General features: G+C 43.2%; 1 protein-coding gene across 1 annotated transcript in view; it reads left to right on the forward strand.

Moving 5' to 3' along the window:
- ARL3 (ADP ribosylation factor like GTPase 3) overlaps window positions 1-16,515 on the forward strand; it is an 84,490-nt gene that overhangs the window by 18,196 nt on the left and 49,779 nt on the right. Inside the window, exons 3-4 of the mRNA XM_068257547.1 lie at window positions 11,177-11,293; window positions 14,594-14,644. Coding sequence (XP_068113648.1) covers window positions 11,177-11,293; window positions 14,594-14,644 — 168 coding nt within the window. The remainder of the gene's footprint in view (window positions 1-11,176; window positions 11,294-14,593; window positions 14,645-16,515) is intronic.

The following is a 16,515-nucleotide window of genomic DNA, read 5'->3' on the forward strand; positions in this document are numbered from 1 at the left end:
GCTGTGTAGATTAGCCAGGTATATGTGCGTGCTGTGTAGATTAGCCAGGTATATGTGCCTTCAGTATAGGTTAGCCAGGTATATGTGCGTGCTGTGTAGGTTAGCCAGCTATATGTGCCTGCAGTGTAGATTAGCCAGGTATATGTGCCTTCAGTATAGGTTAGCCAGGTATATGTGCGTGCTGTGTAGATTAGCCAGGTATATGTGCGTGCTGTGTAGATTAGCCAGCTATATGTGCCTGCAGTGTAGGTTAGCCAGCTATATGTGCCTGCAGTGTAGATTAGCCAGGTATATGTGCCTTCAGTATAGGTTAGCCAGGTATATGTGCGTGCTGTGTAGATTAGCCAGATATATGTGCCTACAGTGTAGATTAGCCAGGTATATGTGCCTACAGTGTAGGTTAGCCAGGTATATGTGCCTACAGTGTAGGTTAGCCAGGTATATGTGCCTACAGTGTAGGTTAGCCAGGTATATGTGCCTACAGTGTAGGTTAGCCAGGTATATGTGCCTACAGTGTAGGTTAGCCAGGTATATGTGCCTACAGTGTAGGTTAGCCAGGTATATGTGCCTACAGTGTAGGTAATCTAGGTACATGTGCCTGCAGTATAGGAGGTAGTAGATAGCTACCTGATTCCCGCGGCTGAGGGTCCATGAGCGCTCTGGCGGGCTAAGGGGCGACGTGCGTTCTACAGCTGCCAGACGCAACATTTAATGAGGCGCGTCCATGAGGCCGCGATCTACCGAGATCGACCTATTGGGCAGCTTTGCCCTAGGTCCTGCTGGCAGCCTCTGAAGTATGGCCAACCCCCGATGAGTTGTCATCTTTAGCGCAGGTGTCTTCCCGCCCCAGGCTAAAATGCACCAATGGCATCTGCAGCGTACTGCATCTGCGCAGTACGCTCTCGATGACAGGTGAGTTCGCGTGCGGGTTGGTGGTCCTTCAGAAGCTGCCAGCGGGATTTAGGAGAAGACAGGAGCTGCCGTGTGGGACACCAATGACTTCTAGGGGCTGGAAGAAGCCACAGATATGTAAAGCTACATTTATTTTGTTCACTTCGAAAAAAACTTTTAAGCCCTCCTGTCTGATCGTCCTTGCCTTAATTTGTCTTCAGTTTTGAAGTGGACCTGCAAAGTACTAAGCAAAATTTTAAAAGGCAATTTTTAATCTAAAAGACTTTAAAAACAATACTTTTACTACATCATTGTGTACTTAGGTACTGAGATAATTGCCTTTTTATATTTTATTATGCTTATGGTTTTTATTTGTTACTATAGTTCTGCTTTAAAAATCACCACATAGAGGAAAAAAGCGAATTTCCTCTTGTATCCTTTTTTCTTAAAGGAAACCTAAACTGAGGATATGGATTCTCCTTTTAAAATAATACCAGTTGCCTGACTCTCCTGATGATTTCATATCTCTAATACCTTTAGCCACAGCCCCTCAACAAGCATGCAGATGCTGAAGTCAGACTGGATTAGCTGCATGCTTGTTTCAGGTGTGTGGTTCAGCCACTACTGCACACAGGATCAGCAGGACTGCCAGGCAACTGGTATTGTTTAAAAGGTAACATCCATATCCCTCTCAGTTCCCTTTAAAAGGAACCTGAAGTGTGAGACCTATGGAAGCTGCCATATTTATTTCCTTTTAAACAATACCAGTTACCTGGCATCCTGATGACCTTTCTGGCCAGTAGAGTCTAAATCACACACCTGGAAAAGCATGCAGCTAATCTCGTCAGATTTGACATCGATATCTGATCTGCATGCTTGTTCGGGGTCTATAGCTATAAGTATTAGAGGATCAGCAGTAAAGCCAGGCAATGTGAATTATTTAAAAGGATACAAACCTGTCAACCTCCATATCCCTCTTACCTCGGGTTCCCTTTAAACAACAACAAAAAAAACCCAACAAATCAGTTGGCTACTTGTCTATCACACTAATCTTTTGGCTTCAGTAGCTGATGAGTCACACATAAATGGAATTCAGCATGCAGCCAGTAAAATAAGAACGTAGGCAGAACATCTGATATACATTCTTATTAAGGGTCATCGGAACCAAGCGAGTAGAATTCTAAAGTCAGCAATGGCAACATCCATATGCATCTCACTTAATGTGCCATTTAAAGCCCCTTTACATTAAACGTTTTTATTAAACGAACACCTGCCTCCTCTTCCCTCTAGTCACAAAAGTATAGTACAGCTGTTAAAAATGCACCTGAATTATTTTTTTATTTTCTTGAAATCAGCAGCAGTCACAGGATCTCCACACTTCTTTGTCCTCCTTCCTACCAAGTTGCTGAGCTGTCATGCCTTCTGGGAGGGGAGGTGTGTCCAAGCTGCCAATCTGCACCGCACACTCTGCATGAGGGATTGGTTGAGCATTAACTAAACTTTTGGATCCGCTCCCTTTCAAGAGCTTGCTCTTATGGTTCCCGAATGGCTCCTCATTTGCCCATATTAATAGAGTCCCGCCCTCGCCGTATGGATAGCTGTGTATCTCTGTGCCACTGCCTCCCTCCTAGGGGCGTAGCAATAGGGGTTGCAGAGGTAGCCATCGCATCAGGGCCAGAGGGGCCCCGAAGGGCCCTCCCTCAACTATAGTATTAGCTTTCTATTGGTTCTGTGCTCATTATAGTCACTTCTATAGATACTTTGAATAGTGGTAATCATTAACTAGCTGTTCCCCATCCCCTTCTTGCACCTCAGACACTGTAGTTGCCATTGGCAGGTGTTGGAGCGCCGTATCAATTATGTATAGAGTGTTTGGGGGGGCCCCATTGTAAAACTTGCATCGGGGCCCACAGCTCCTTAGCTACGCCACTGCTCCCTCCCCACCCACTCCCATGTACAGTGCAGAGTGGAGGAGAGCATTTCGGGTCCATTTTAAATATACACATTACATTAATTATCCCCTACAGACTGACAACTTCCTGCTTTTCTGACACCACATATAGTATATAAAAAAATTGATAAGTTCAATTAACAATTATGAAGTTCGAAAATGCCTGCTCAGTTATATTCAGGTTCTTATAGAAAAGACAAAAAAGACACAGAGAGACCGGGAGTCCGATCTGGTGTATTATCCAAGGGGCACCAGAAAAGGTGTAATACTTGAGGTGATATACTCACAATATACTGGTTGCTAAGCAGCAACCAGGCGTTTCGCATGTGGGGAAGTACCGTCCCCACTCGGCCTTGCTTCTAGTGCTCTAGTAGGTCGCAACTCCAGAAAGAGACAGGACACCGGGAATGATTCCAGGGGTCCCTTCCCCTGGATTAGGGGTTCAAAAACTGGGATAGAGGGAGTTAGGAGGCGCCCGGGCAAGTGGTCTGTATCTTAAGACTTACTGTATACTTCAGATATAATAGAGTATTGGTTAGTGTACCTTGAGGAAGTCACACTCACACGTAGGATAGTTGCAATAAGAAAATTCTTCAGGCTTTATTTAATGTGGCACAATTTGACAACGCGTTTCGCGGTCACAACCGCTTCATCAGGTCAGTAGATGTGCCCTTAAAATCAAGAAGGCAATGCTCAGAATCCATAGAACCGTTTCTCTAACTGATAAAATAATAGCACTAAGAAAGACTAAAAACACTAAAAAATGGGCATATATCTGCGAACACAGTCAAGATATAACAATAAAAAAAAAAAAAAAAAAAAAATTTTTTTTTTGTATAGAAATTATAATAACATGCTATAACGACATCAGGTAAATACCGACATATACACAATAATACATACAAAAATATATATAGATGCATGTATATAGTAAGGCTTATTAAATTGATATGTGCAACATGCAAGAATAGTGACGTTAGTATCTCTGGGATTCGTATATTTGATTGTTGTAATAGGTATTACTGTAATGCCAGCGGGACACCGCGATGGGATATGTATGGAACTGGGGGTTAGGAATGATCCTTGGGTATAGAGGTTCCTCAGGGCTCATGTATTCTATGGGGGGGGGGGGGTTTCCTCCTGGGGGGGATGAAAATAGGAAAAGGAGACTAGGAGATAGGGATGGGGTGAGGAAATGGTGCCCTGGAGTGAGGTAAAAGGGTCCTATTGGGGCCATAAGGTATTATCCTCATCACTAAGATGGACTAGTGCTGCGGTGAGAGGATAAGAGGATGAGCCGCAGCTCTAAGAGAACTATCCCTTATTGGGGATTATGCTGGTACTGGGGTGGATGCGAGGAAGCAATTGCCTCGTGAGTTATACTGGGTAGAATGGGGGTGTTTTATCCCAGGGGCATGTACCCCCTGGGGTCCCGTGTGAGGAGGTAGGGATGTAGCCAATGTGGATAGTCTCTTACCTATGAGACAGACGTCCCGATCCTGAGCGCCTTAGAGGTGCGCACAGGATTCCGGCTCAGATAAAATAGCCGCGTACCTAAGCATCCTGACGTCACCGCGTGCGGGGAGCGCACTACGTAGTGCCGGCGACGTCAGTGGAGGGACGGTGGCCAGGGTGGGTCACGATGGGTGGTAGTGCAGGGGAGGCGCTCCTAGGTTGCTAGATGATGGTCAGGGGGAGTGAGAGGCTGAGCACTAGAGCTCCAATTCACTCCCGGCCGCCATTTTGAAGAGGACCACAGGGGGCGGCCATGTTTAAGGGGCGCATGATTAGCCGAGGTCTGATTCTAATGGGTGGAGGGAGGAGGGCACCTTTCCTCTCTGGGGATGCCCTGATAGGGAATAATTGAAGCTGTAGTTCAAGGAATATAAATATTCTAAAGATGCAACATTACAAGTATAACGAATATGAATATATAGACATATACATATATATAAACATAAGATGGCAAATATTTTTAGATTGAACAGTCTAAGAAAACATATTTTAAAAGAAACATATTTTAGAAAGAACATATTTTGACAAAAACTTGTTTTTAAAAAGACACTTGCTTTTACATTGGCAGTACAAGTCATAAGTAACATATAAGTACAAGCTCAGTAGGGCCTGGTATATATACATAGGTATAGGAGAAAAGAGGGGGTTTACTACCCTTAAATGTGATGATTGGATTCTTATATTATCCCAAACCTTGGATTACTATCTATATAATATTAATTAATAGTAGAAATAAAGAGCAGGGCATATAGGAGATACACTAAGGCCATGTTTCCCAGTTCGAAGGTGGGTTGTCTCATATGACAAGGGAGGGGGGGGGGGAGGGGAGGGTGTAGGACTGGTGGGAAAGGGTGGGATGGGGAAAGGAGACAGGGGGGAAAAAAAAGAGGACCCGGGGGGAGAGGAGAGACGAAGGGGCTCAATTGAGACACAGGGGGGATTGAGAATTGGGGAGGGGGAGGACAGGAGGGGTGGCACCGAGGGACCTGGGGAGGAGGGTGGGCCGGGGGTGGAGAGGAGTTAGGGTTGGATGGGTCAGTCTAGATTCCCCAGGGAAACTCTGGTAGCAATATTTAAAAGTTGTGTTCCAGACAGACATTGAGACCTCCAGGTTGTAGGGTGTTTAGTCGAAACACCCAATACATTTCCCTACTTCTCAGTTTTCCATGCCGGTCCTGGGTTTCTCCTGAGATGTGTTCGATAGGGCAAATGTAGGTCCGATCTATGTTTTGACTGTGATGCAATTTGAAATGTCTCGATAGGCCGTGTTTCATAAATCCATTCTCTATGTTACGCCCCATCTGGTTCTCAGGGGTTGGGTGGTACGGCCTACATATTGAAGCCCACAGGGGCATGTCGCCACATAAATGACAAAGTCTGAGGTACAGTCCATCCTGTGTTTAATTATGAAATTTTCTCCGTTGGTCGTGGATTGGAGTTCGTGCTTTCCTACCTGTATCTTGCTGCAGCATAGGCATCTTGGTTGGTTGCAACGGGCTACAATTCCTTGGTTATCATTTTTCTGGGTATTTGTGTTGTTTGTTGTTACGTTTCTAATTTTGCTAGGGGCTAGTTGTGTTTTAAAGGGAAGGTCCAAGCAAAAAAAAAAAATTGAGATTCACTTACCTGGGGCTTCTACCAGCCCCATGCAGCCATCCTGTGCCCTCGTAGTCACTCACTGCTGCTCCAGTCCCCCCCTGGCAGCTTTCTGACCTCGGAGGTCAGGGCCGAATTGCGTACATTTTTACACATTCCCGCTAGTGCAGGAACATTAACACATACATTTTTACGCGTTAGTGGTGAAACGCGTAAAGTTTTGTTCCTGCACTAGCTGGAATGCGTAAAAATGTATGCAATGTGGCCCTGACCTCCGAGGTCAGAAATCTGCCAGCGGGGGACTGGAGCAGCAGTGAGTGACTACAAGGGCACAGGATGGCTACATGGGGCTGGTAGAAGCCCCAGGTAAGTGAATCTCATTTTTTTTTTTTTTTTGCTTGGACCTTCCCTTTAAGGTTCTTGGCTCTCCGGAAAGTGCATTTTGGTTTTTCCTCTAAGTCTTTTTTGAGATACGGGTCTTTTTGTAGCAAGGTCCAGTGTTTGGCCAGGATGGATTTGATTTGATTATGTTGACTCGAGAACCTGGTGATGAAGTTGGGTACATTCTGTATTGGATTCTTCTGTTTAGTATTTATTTGTAATAGTTTGCTGCGATCTGTTTTCCTCGCCTTCTTCATTGCTTCTTTGATCAACTTGCTCGGGAAGTGTTTCTCCTTGAACTTCTGAGTCAGGACTTTAGCTTGTTTATCAAAGACTCTAATGTCAGTACAGTTTTTTCTAATCCTTAAAAATTGCCCAAAGGGTATGTTATTCTTCCAAGCTTTGTAGTGACTACTTTTGTAGTCTATGTAGGAGTTAGAATCTACATTCTTGAAGTGGTTTCTGGATTTGATGATATGATTTTCGTGGTATAGAACCACATCTAGATACTCAATCTCGAGTTCACTGTAGTTTGATGTAAAGGTAATTCCCCAATCGTTGTCATTCAGGTAGTCCTTGAATGCACCTATGGATGTAGTATCTCCATCCCATATTAGAATCAGATCGTCAATATATCTCTTATAAAAAATGACATTTTTTGCAAAGGGATTAGTGAGTCCCAATAGCAGCTGTTCCAATAGACCCATGGTCAAATTGGCATAGCTGGGTGCGAAGCCCGCCCCCATGGCTGTGCCCCTCTTCTGTAAAAATATGGTCCCCATGAATTGGAAAAAATTATGACTAAGTATAAATGCTATAGCTTGTATCAGAAAGAACTTTTGATTAGTAGGTAGTTTTTCGTCGAGTGTGAGGAAATGCCAGACGGCTGCTAGGCCGATTCGATGGTGAATGTTGGAGTAAAGCGCTGTGACGTCTAGGGTAACCCATTTGTAGCCTTTTTTCCACTGTATATTTTCTAGTTCGATTAGTAAGTTGGTAGAGTCTTTTAGGTAGGACGGTAGTGTCCGGACATAGGATTGCAGGTGTAGGTCCACCAATTCCGATAGATGTGAGATGAGGGATCCTATACCTGCTATGATTGGGCGTCCTGGAGGGTTATGCAGAGTCTTATGTATCTTTGGCAGATGGTAAAAGTGCGCTAATTTTGGGTTGGATATCGTAATATATTCCTTCTCATTCTTGTTGATGATACCCTCTTCGAAAGCCCATGTTATGAGTTTGTTCAATTGTCCGGAATATTCCTTAGAGGGATCTTCTCTTAATATTTCGTAGTATTCTTTATCATCCAAGATTCTGTTTGCTTCTTTCAGGTAATCTGTTCTGTCCATTATCACTATTCCTCCCCCTTTGTCTGCTGCCTTGATCACAATATTTTCGTTGGTTTTCAGCTTTTTTTATTGCTGTCTTTTCTGTTTTCGTTAGATTTTGAGTTGTTGTCCTTCTCCATCTTCTTGAAATCGTCCAGGACCTGTTCATAGAAACTCTCTATAAAAGGTCCCCTATGGCTGGTCGGGTAGAAGGTGGATTTATTTTTCAGTTTCGTGCGTATATATCTCTCGAGAGCCAAGTCTTCATGATCTATAACGGTCGTTGGTTCTCCATTTTCTATATCTAGGATGATTGGAGTCACGGTTCGGTCTTTTGTGCATGTTTGTCCTTTTAAAGTCTTCATTGTGAAGTATCTCTTCAGAGTGAGTTTCCTAGTGAATGAATTTAGATCTATGAACAGATCGTACAGATTTGATGGTTTGATCCGACAAAAAGAAAGTCCTCTACTTAATACATTCTCTTCTGTATGATTGAGGATATATGAAGATAGATTGAATATTGGTTTTTTGCTATTGTTCTCTTCCGGCTTGGTCTGGTTTCTTAGATGGAGAGTTTTCTGTTTGCCTTTTTTACCCCCTCTCTTTCCCCTCTTTCTGGGCTTGGTGCTGGTCTTTTTGCCATTCTTATAGGTGATGATATTGTGAGTGGTGTCAGAAAATTTAGTGGATCTATTAGTTTTGGTCGTAGAGGAGGTATTTTTCCCATCACTGTTGGTAACTCTAAAAAAGAAGATGAAGAGGTATTGCTCGTGAGGTTAGATCCTGAACTACTGTTGGATTCTGGTGCTGGGGAGTAGTAATCGGTGATTTGTTTCCGATGTGACTTCTGGTCTCCGCTCTCGTTCTGACGTTTCATCAGTTGAGGTAGTCTGGTCCGTCGGGGTTCTTTTATTCTCTGAGTCATGCGTGGAGGAGTGGGGGTCGCATCCGTTTCTCATTGCTTGTATATAGGTTCTTCTTCTGGACCTTCTATGGTCAAGATAGTCTGTGGTTCAGTGTAGATACTAAGATCAAGTAGTTCATCTGTTAACTGTGACTGATTCACCGTCGGTGACATGGTTTGTATATCGTTCCTACTGTGGCCGGGAGCACTGGGTGTGCTGAATGTCTCTCCATCATCCGACTCTGTTTCTCTGCTTCTTTGTTGTTGTTGTTTTTGTTCTTGGTGTCCCCTCCTAGGTGTGATTGGGTCTGTCTTGGACTCCCATTGGGGCTCAATGTTTTTACCCTCTGTATTGGGTTTCTTGGGTGGTTAAGTGGTGGGTATTCCCAATGGTGTCGTGGTCGCTTAGGTTCCAGCTGTTACCTATGTTTTTGTTGTTTTTGGTTTCTAAACTACCTCCTCCTTTTCGGTGTCTGGTGTCTCGGTACTGATGGAATGTAGCAGGGACGTACATTAGATGTATTGTGTGCATCTGGCCATCTGGGATCTGAACCTTCATTATGTATATTACTCGTTGGAGGTTCATCTTGTCCTATCCCAGGTATCTGTTCGTCTTGTGAGTACCTTTGTTCTTGGGGTTTGGAAGGTCTGGGTCTGTATGTTCTTTGTTTATTGTTTAGGTAGAGATTCCTATCTCTAAGTTTTTTTTTTTTTCAGTTTGTTTTCTGAAATTTCAAGTTCAAAACGATTAAGTTTATTATTGAGAACATGAGAGAAGACTTTAAATTGCTTTGAATCTGTATACTCTGATAAGATCGTCTTTTGATTTTGAATTTGGGGTTTGAGTTCTTCTATGATACTTTTTCGTTTATTAGTAATGCGTTCCATCATTCCCCTCGAGCAGGACTCTAGATAGTCATACCATACGGTAGTAAATACTGGGTCATCTGGGAATGGCGATTCTGTAGGTACCCGTAACCCCCCCCCCCCCCCCCCCCCCCCGGGGAAATTTTCTCCTCTATATATACTGACTGCATTCCAATGTCTGCTAAATTAAAGAACTCAGTCTTCAGAAGTTTTTCTAATGCAAAAAGTATAGGGCACATCTACTGACCTGATGAAGCGGTTGTGACCGCGAAACGTGTTGTCAAATTGTGCCACATTAAATAAAGCCTGAAGAATTTTCTTATTGCAACTATCCTACGTGTGAGTGTGACTTCCTCAAGGTACACTAACCAATACTCTATTATATCTGAAGTATAAGTCTTAAGATACAGACCACTTGCCCGGGCGCTTCCTAACTCCCCCTGCTCAGTTATTTGGTCAGTCCAGAAGTTCCAATGGTCACGCGCACCACTCATCACTGCTCATCTCCTGCAGGCTACTTCCCCCATGCCTGTAGCAGCAGAGCTGGCAGCAGCCCCTCCCCCATCTTGCAGGCAGCCCATACACAGCCAGTAACAGGAAGACGGAGGTCAGAGCAAAGCTAAGGAGGAGGGGCTGAAGCTTCAGCTCTGCTCTTGGCGGGCATCGGCTCTTTTCGTTCGCTTTAAAGCATCGGCTCTTAGAGCCAGCTCATTCGCGAACTACACATCGCTAAACTAAACCCTTCTCCATCAATGGATTCCACTCACTACAGTGGCAGGCATGATTCTGTGAAAAGCCTATGAGAGGCTCCTGTCCAAACTCTGAAGCCTGATACATGCATCCAAGTTTGATTGGCCAACTGTACCACTTCCATTCATTATGAGAGCTTACTTGCACAATCTGTTCATAGTATTCAAAATCCGTTGGCCTTCATACTACAAGGAGGTATTAAAATTGGCCAGTCACTGGCAATCAAAATTGAATGCGTGTACCAGACTTAGAGGATCTGTATATAAAAAAAATGTTCCCCTGGGGGGGTACTTCCCTCGGGAGGGGGAAGCCTCTGGATCCTATCGAGGCTTCCCCATCCTCCTCCACCCCACGGCGGCAGCGATCAAGCTCCCAGAATGGCGGGGATGTAAATATTTACCTTCCCGCCTCCAGCACAGGCGCATTAGCGGCATTCGGCTTGGAAATAGGTGGAAATAGCCAATCCCAGTCGATTCTGCTCTACTGCACAGGCGCAAGTCTCCTGTGACTGCGCAGTAGAGCGGACCCAACTGAGATCAGCCATTTCCAAGCAGAGAGCCGCAACAAAGCCCCCGCTGGAACAGTGAAAGGTAAATATTGCACAGCCTGACAAATTTTCGGCTGTGGATTCAGTGGGCTGCAGTGAGACCACCGTGGGGCGGAGGAGGACGGGGGAAGCCTCGATAGGATCCAATAGGATCCAGAGGCTTCCCCCTCCCGAGGTGAGTCCCCCCCTCCCCTACCCCCAGGGAAACTTTTTTTTTTTTTTTTTTCCTCTCTCAATACAGTCTCTTTAATACAATAAAAAGAAACTGACCAGTCTTCAAAACATTAATGCCCACATTTACAGTGCATGACACTGGTACAGCTGAGTTGTGAACTGATGTCTGTGTACATTAGCCCTTGCTGACGTGTTTGTGGACAGTACTTTCTTGCATTGTGCATATATTTATATCATGTTCCAGGCTCCATTGTGTGTGCTTTGCTTTTCAGGGATTTAACATTAAGAGCGTACAGTCTCAGGGATTCAAACTCAATGTATGGGACATCGGCGGGCAAAGGAAAATCAGACCGTACTGGAGGAATTACTTTGAAAATACAGATGTTCTTGTAAGCATTCTTATGTCTCTCTGTATTTCATTTGTGTTTCTTTCCATTTTATATGTTGTACTTTTCTTGAGGACTGTTGATCACTGTGATATTAATGAACTTTTATTTATAAACAAAATTATATTTCGATCCTAAAAGGAAGTATGAAGAGGTAGATTCAGCTATAACCACGTGATCGGTCTCAGGGTTGCAGAAATAGAAATTCTACATCTTTCAGGCCTCCCCTAATTCCCATGAGGTGTCTCTACACCTGGATACCTGGAATCTTTCTTATTGCTTTGGGCAGAATTGTAGAAAAAATCAAACCAATTATATGAGCAAGTGGATTTGTGTCCAGAAAAAAAACCTGTATAGAAAATATGGTTGCCAGATTTAAGAGCGAGTGTAAACTGAATTTTTTGGCATTTGGAGATAATTCTAATGTGCCAGATCAACCTGGTCGTCTGTGTGTGTTTAGACACTTGTAAGGGCCCTTTCACATTGGTGTGATATTTTTACCGCACGCCACCGCCGGGCAGTGACCTTTTCACTGCATCCCCGACACTGAGCCAGAACTACATTACTGCGCGTCTTCTGCAGCGATCTGAGTTGGCCCTGAAGTCATGTTAGTCTATGGCGATGTGGGGATTTAAAACCAATTACAAGTCATGGTGCGCATGCGTAAAAGCGTACTTTTACAATGCGCTTCTGCGCACTTCTGCATACCGCGAAGCAGGGAGTGACTGCAATCGTGCGTCATTTCCTGCTTGGCCCAGTGCCAGATGGGGAATACCACGTAGTAACGCAGTATTCCCCGAAGGCCTGTTTCTGGCAATGTGGTGTGGTGGAAGCGACACACCGCATCGCTGCTGCCAGTTTACAGTGAGAAACCGGCCTAAGTCTTCTGAGAGTGTCTTGGCTTTCAAGAAGATCCAATCGGTCAATCCTTATTGGAATTATTGGCACTGATTATTCATTGTATAGAGCAATACTGAAACTTAAATGCTTTGGGCACATAATAATATAATAATAGTGGAACGCAGTGTGACCAAGCGTCCTGTTGGAAGCTAAACGGCCGTCACTAGGCCCACGTTAGTCCCTCAATCCCACCTCCAGATGTAACTAGCCTGCACAAGAAACTACAATCAAAGTAGATGTACATGGATTGTATAATTCACTGCATTACTATTGTTGATGTTCACTTACAGAAATTGAATGGCTGGATGGAAGATGCACGCTTTCTGTTCTTTATGACACCAGTTTACATTTTTATTTTATAATTTGCTTGAATATGAGTGCTTTGGATTACAAGCATGTTTCTAGAATGAATTATGCTTACAAACCAAGGTTTTACTGTATATTATAATTTATTTTTCAAGACAATCTAGGGTTTCTATCAATATTAATTCTATTTGTTTATTTTTTTTTCCAAGAAAGAGATTTAATTTTATTGGCATTTTAGAGGGGAACAATAGGTGTAAATGAAAAAAATACAAATGTTTTTATTTTCTCACCCTTATTAATTGTCACCTGACAAGTGCCACAGGTATGAAACACCTCAAAATATTTCACGTGACTCGTCTCGGCTAAAATACTATCCATGCCCTATATCATCACTAGTTGGATATGTAGCATACCATTATCAGCAGCCTGTGTGCCTGGAACGATTGGATGCGATTGCTATTGTGCACAGTTTGGGGACCACAGTGCTGTTGCTAGGCAATGATACACTAATGGAACTATACAGAGTTGGGTCCCCGAACTGTCGCCCTAGCAATCGCATCTCATGGCTACCTGTGGCAGCTGTCACAGGTATCCAGGAATCTTAAAGCGGATCCAAGATTAAAAACTAACTATAACAAGTAACTTTTCTATATATCCAATTTCAGTCCCCTCTCCTCCTCCCTCCTCCCCTTTGCCTCTGAAATCCATGGCTAGTAACCTCTTCTTTCTCCTGCCCAGACTGAGCTCCCATAAGCCCTTGCTACAGTGCCAAGGCACAAAAGGAGCTGTGGGCGAGGCTTGTTTAGTTAATAGGGAATCAGAGTATTAAAACAAAATAAAAAAAATTGGGCTTGAGGAATGCCCTATAAACTATATGAAAGGAACACCATTATGCAATGAGTAAAAGTTTATCTCGGATCCACTTTAAGGCCAAGTATAGGTGACACAAGGGGTTAATTAGTTAGGTAGGGGTTTTCACTTCAGGGGAAAAAGACACTTTATTTTTTAGTGTGACACTGTCAGTTTAAATTTTTTTTTTCAACGCCGGCTTTCGTTTTTTTTCCAAGTTTTTATGAATTTTTTGCTGCTGTTTGCTACAGCAGCAATCATTCACTTTTACACAGGTGCGCGGGCACGAGCGTTGAGAGGGGCACTCATCTACATGCACAAGCACATGGCTGCTTTCAATGCATCACAGCAATTTCACATCCTGAAATGTAAGGAAAGACTTGAGGTGCATACACACATCAGACCATAGTCTTTGGAAAATGAAAGATCACAGACCAATTTTACCACATTCCATGTAGTATGAGAGCCATACCTACACAGTCTATTCTATTGAGCTGAACTTTGCAAGATGCTGAACACCTTTAAAAGATCTGTTCCTGCAAAAGATCCATTCCTGCAAAATGCATTCATAGTCTATGATATCTGCAGATCCTCATACACACCTTGTTTAACAGACATTCATCTGCAGATCAGACAATCATCTGCAGATATGAAGATTCAACCTGGTGGATCTGATCTGCAGATGAATGTCTGTTAAACAAGGCGTGTATGAGGATCTGCAGATATCATAGACTATGAATGCATATTGCAGGAATGGATCTTTTGCAGGAACAGATCTTTTGCAGATACTGTTCTTTTGAATGTGTGCAGCATCTTTGTGTGCAGCATCTTGCAAAGATTTCTGTTTGATGGGGAGTTCAGCTCAATACAACAGACTGTGAAGGTATGGCTATCATACTACATGGAAGGGGGTAAAATTGGTCTGATCTTTCATTTTCCAAAGACTATGGTCTGATGTGTGTATGCACCCTAACTAAGATGTGAAATTCATGTCCTGAAATATAAAGGGGTTAAGAAGGATACTACTTAGAGGTGAGGACTGCAGGCCATGAATTATGGATGGAGTAAATGGTACTTTTGATACTCATGATGGATGCTTATGTATTTATGTATGTATTAATACATATAGTATATATTCATATATAGTAAATAAACCATGTCTCCAGGACATAGTCACTTAATGCTTACAACACTTTTAAAGAATGTTGTTAAGATGAACTTATGCATTTATTTTTTGTCTTGCTTTAGATTTATGTAATTGACAGTGCTGACAGAAAACGATTTGAAGAAACAGGCCAGGTTGGTATAGTCCTCTCAGGTATTACATGACAGACATTTCCGCACTTGTCAACATGTTCACAGTTATGAAACAGTGCTAGTACTGTTTTTGGAATCTAGTCAGAGGTGAATGTAGGAGAAAAATGAAAGTTCCCCAGTAGAAATAGAGGATGTTGCAGTATTTTTGGACCTGGTTTACCACGGCAACTTCAGTGATCTCTGAGCATTGTCCGTGCATTGGAACTCCTCTAGTAAAGGTACCTATACATCACTTTGTTGTATGGGCAGATCAACCATTTGACCGATCCCTCTCTGATCACATTCTATCAGAGAGGGATCTGTTGCCTGCCCATTCACCACACACAGATTTTCAAAAGATTTCAGCACAAAATCGATTAGAAATCTGTCTGGTGCTTCTGCCACCTGCCTGACCACACCCCCATCCTCGCCGACAGTTCTCTTGACCTCTTTCGGTGTCACTGTGAGCGCATGTACCACGTGGCATTAGGCATGTGTAGTGATGTCACACATGCACCAGTGCCACGTGGTACATGCATTAGTGGTGACAGCGGACAGGTGAGGCTTTTACACTGCACACGGGTTGGACACTTTTACACTTGGTGGGGGGTTCACCAGCCGGGGATCCGTTGGGCATGTAGATCATTACGATATTGAAAACCGTTGCCACCAAGCACCGAATTGAGCACCTGCGACCAAGATTTTCCAGCATGTCTGATCAATCGATCAGAAAATCAATCGAAAGATTGATCGGGCTGCAATATCAAATGATGTATGGGCACCTTAAACCTGAACTGGTTTTATAATAAAGTGTCTGCCGTTAAATGGCTTAGGTAGACTTACCAGTACCACCTGGGTCATAGCATATGGTAGCGATACTTGTTGAGAGGTATGGGAATTAGTGGTTGTAGGATTACAGCTGCAATCACAAGATTTTAGCATTAGGTAAATATGACTTTAAAAAAAAAAAAAATCTCACTTTGGTAGCCTGTATGAGACTGCAATGACGCAATTGATTTTTATACTAAACCCCCCCCCCCCCCCCCTTCTTTTCATCAATCCCCTGGTTCAAATTCCGGCCACGGCACTATCTATGAGTAGTTTGTACAGTGGTTGGACAAAATAATGGAAACACCTAACATTTTGGCATCATAATCTATGAACATGTTTTAAGCAATCAAAACTTGACATATGAAGAAAAAACATTTTTTTTGTTTATTTTTGTTATTGGATATGTTTTTAAAATAGTTTTTTACAGATATTTAAACAAAAGTTGGTTATAATTGTATAAAAATGGCAAATCTCTCAGACTTTCAAAGAGTAAAATTGTTGGTGCTCAAATGGCATGCGCTACTGTAGCAGAAACTGCCCGAATGCTTGGCATTTCAAGAGGTATTGTCTCAAAGTAATGACTGCCTTTGAAAGAGAAGGAGAAACGTCCTCAGCAAGGCACAGTTGTGGCCAAAAGTCAAAGTTCTCTGAGAGAGACCGTCGGACTCTAAATCGAATTGTTAGAAATGCTCACAAGACCACGGCTCCTAAAATCACTGCAGAGCTGAATGAACACTTACAGAATCCAGTTTCCACAAAAACTGTTTGTCGGAAGCTGCACAAATCTGGATTCCATGGAAGAACTGCAATTAGAAAACCTCTGCTCTCAAAGACAAATGTTTCAAAGCATTTAGTGGTGTAGAAACCACCAGAATTGGTCCTTCAAGCAGTGGAAAAATTTGATTTTCTCTGACGAATCATCGCTTACCTTATTTACGACCTCCGGCTGAGAGTACGTTTGGAGACAGCCGAAAGAAACATTTCATCCAGACTGCCTTCTCCCAACCGTAAAACATGGCGGGGGTTCTGTGATTATCTGGGGT

The sequence above is a fragment of the Hyperolius riggenbachi genome, chromosome 10, assembly GCF_040937935.1.
Source record: "Hyperolius riggenbachi isolate aHypRig1 chromosome 10, aHypRig1.pri, whole genome shotgun sequence".
Taxonomy (NCBI): domain Eukaryota; kingdom Metazoa; phylum Chordata; class Amphibia; order Anura; family Hyperoliidae; genus Hyperolius; species Hyperolius riggenbachi.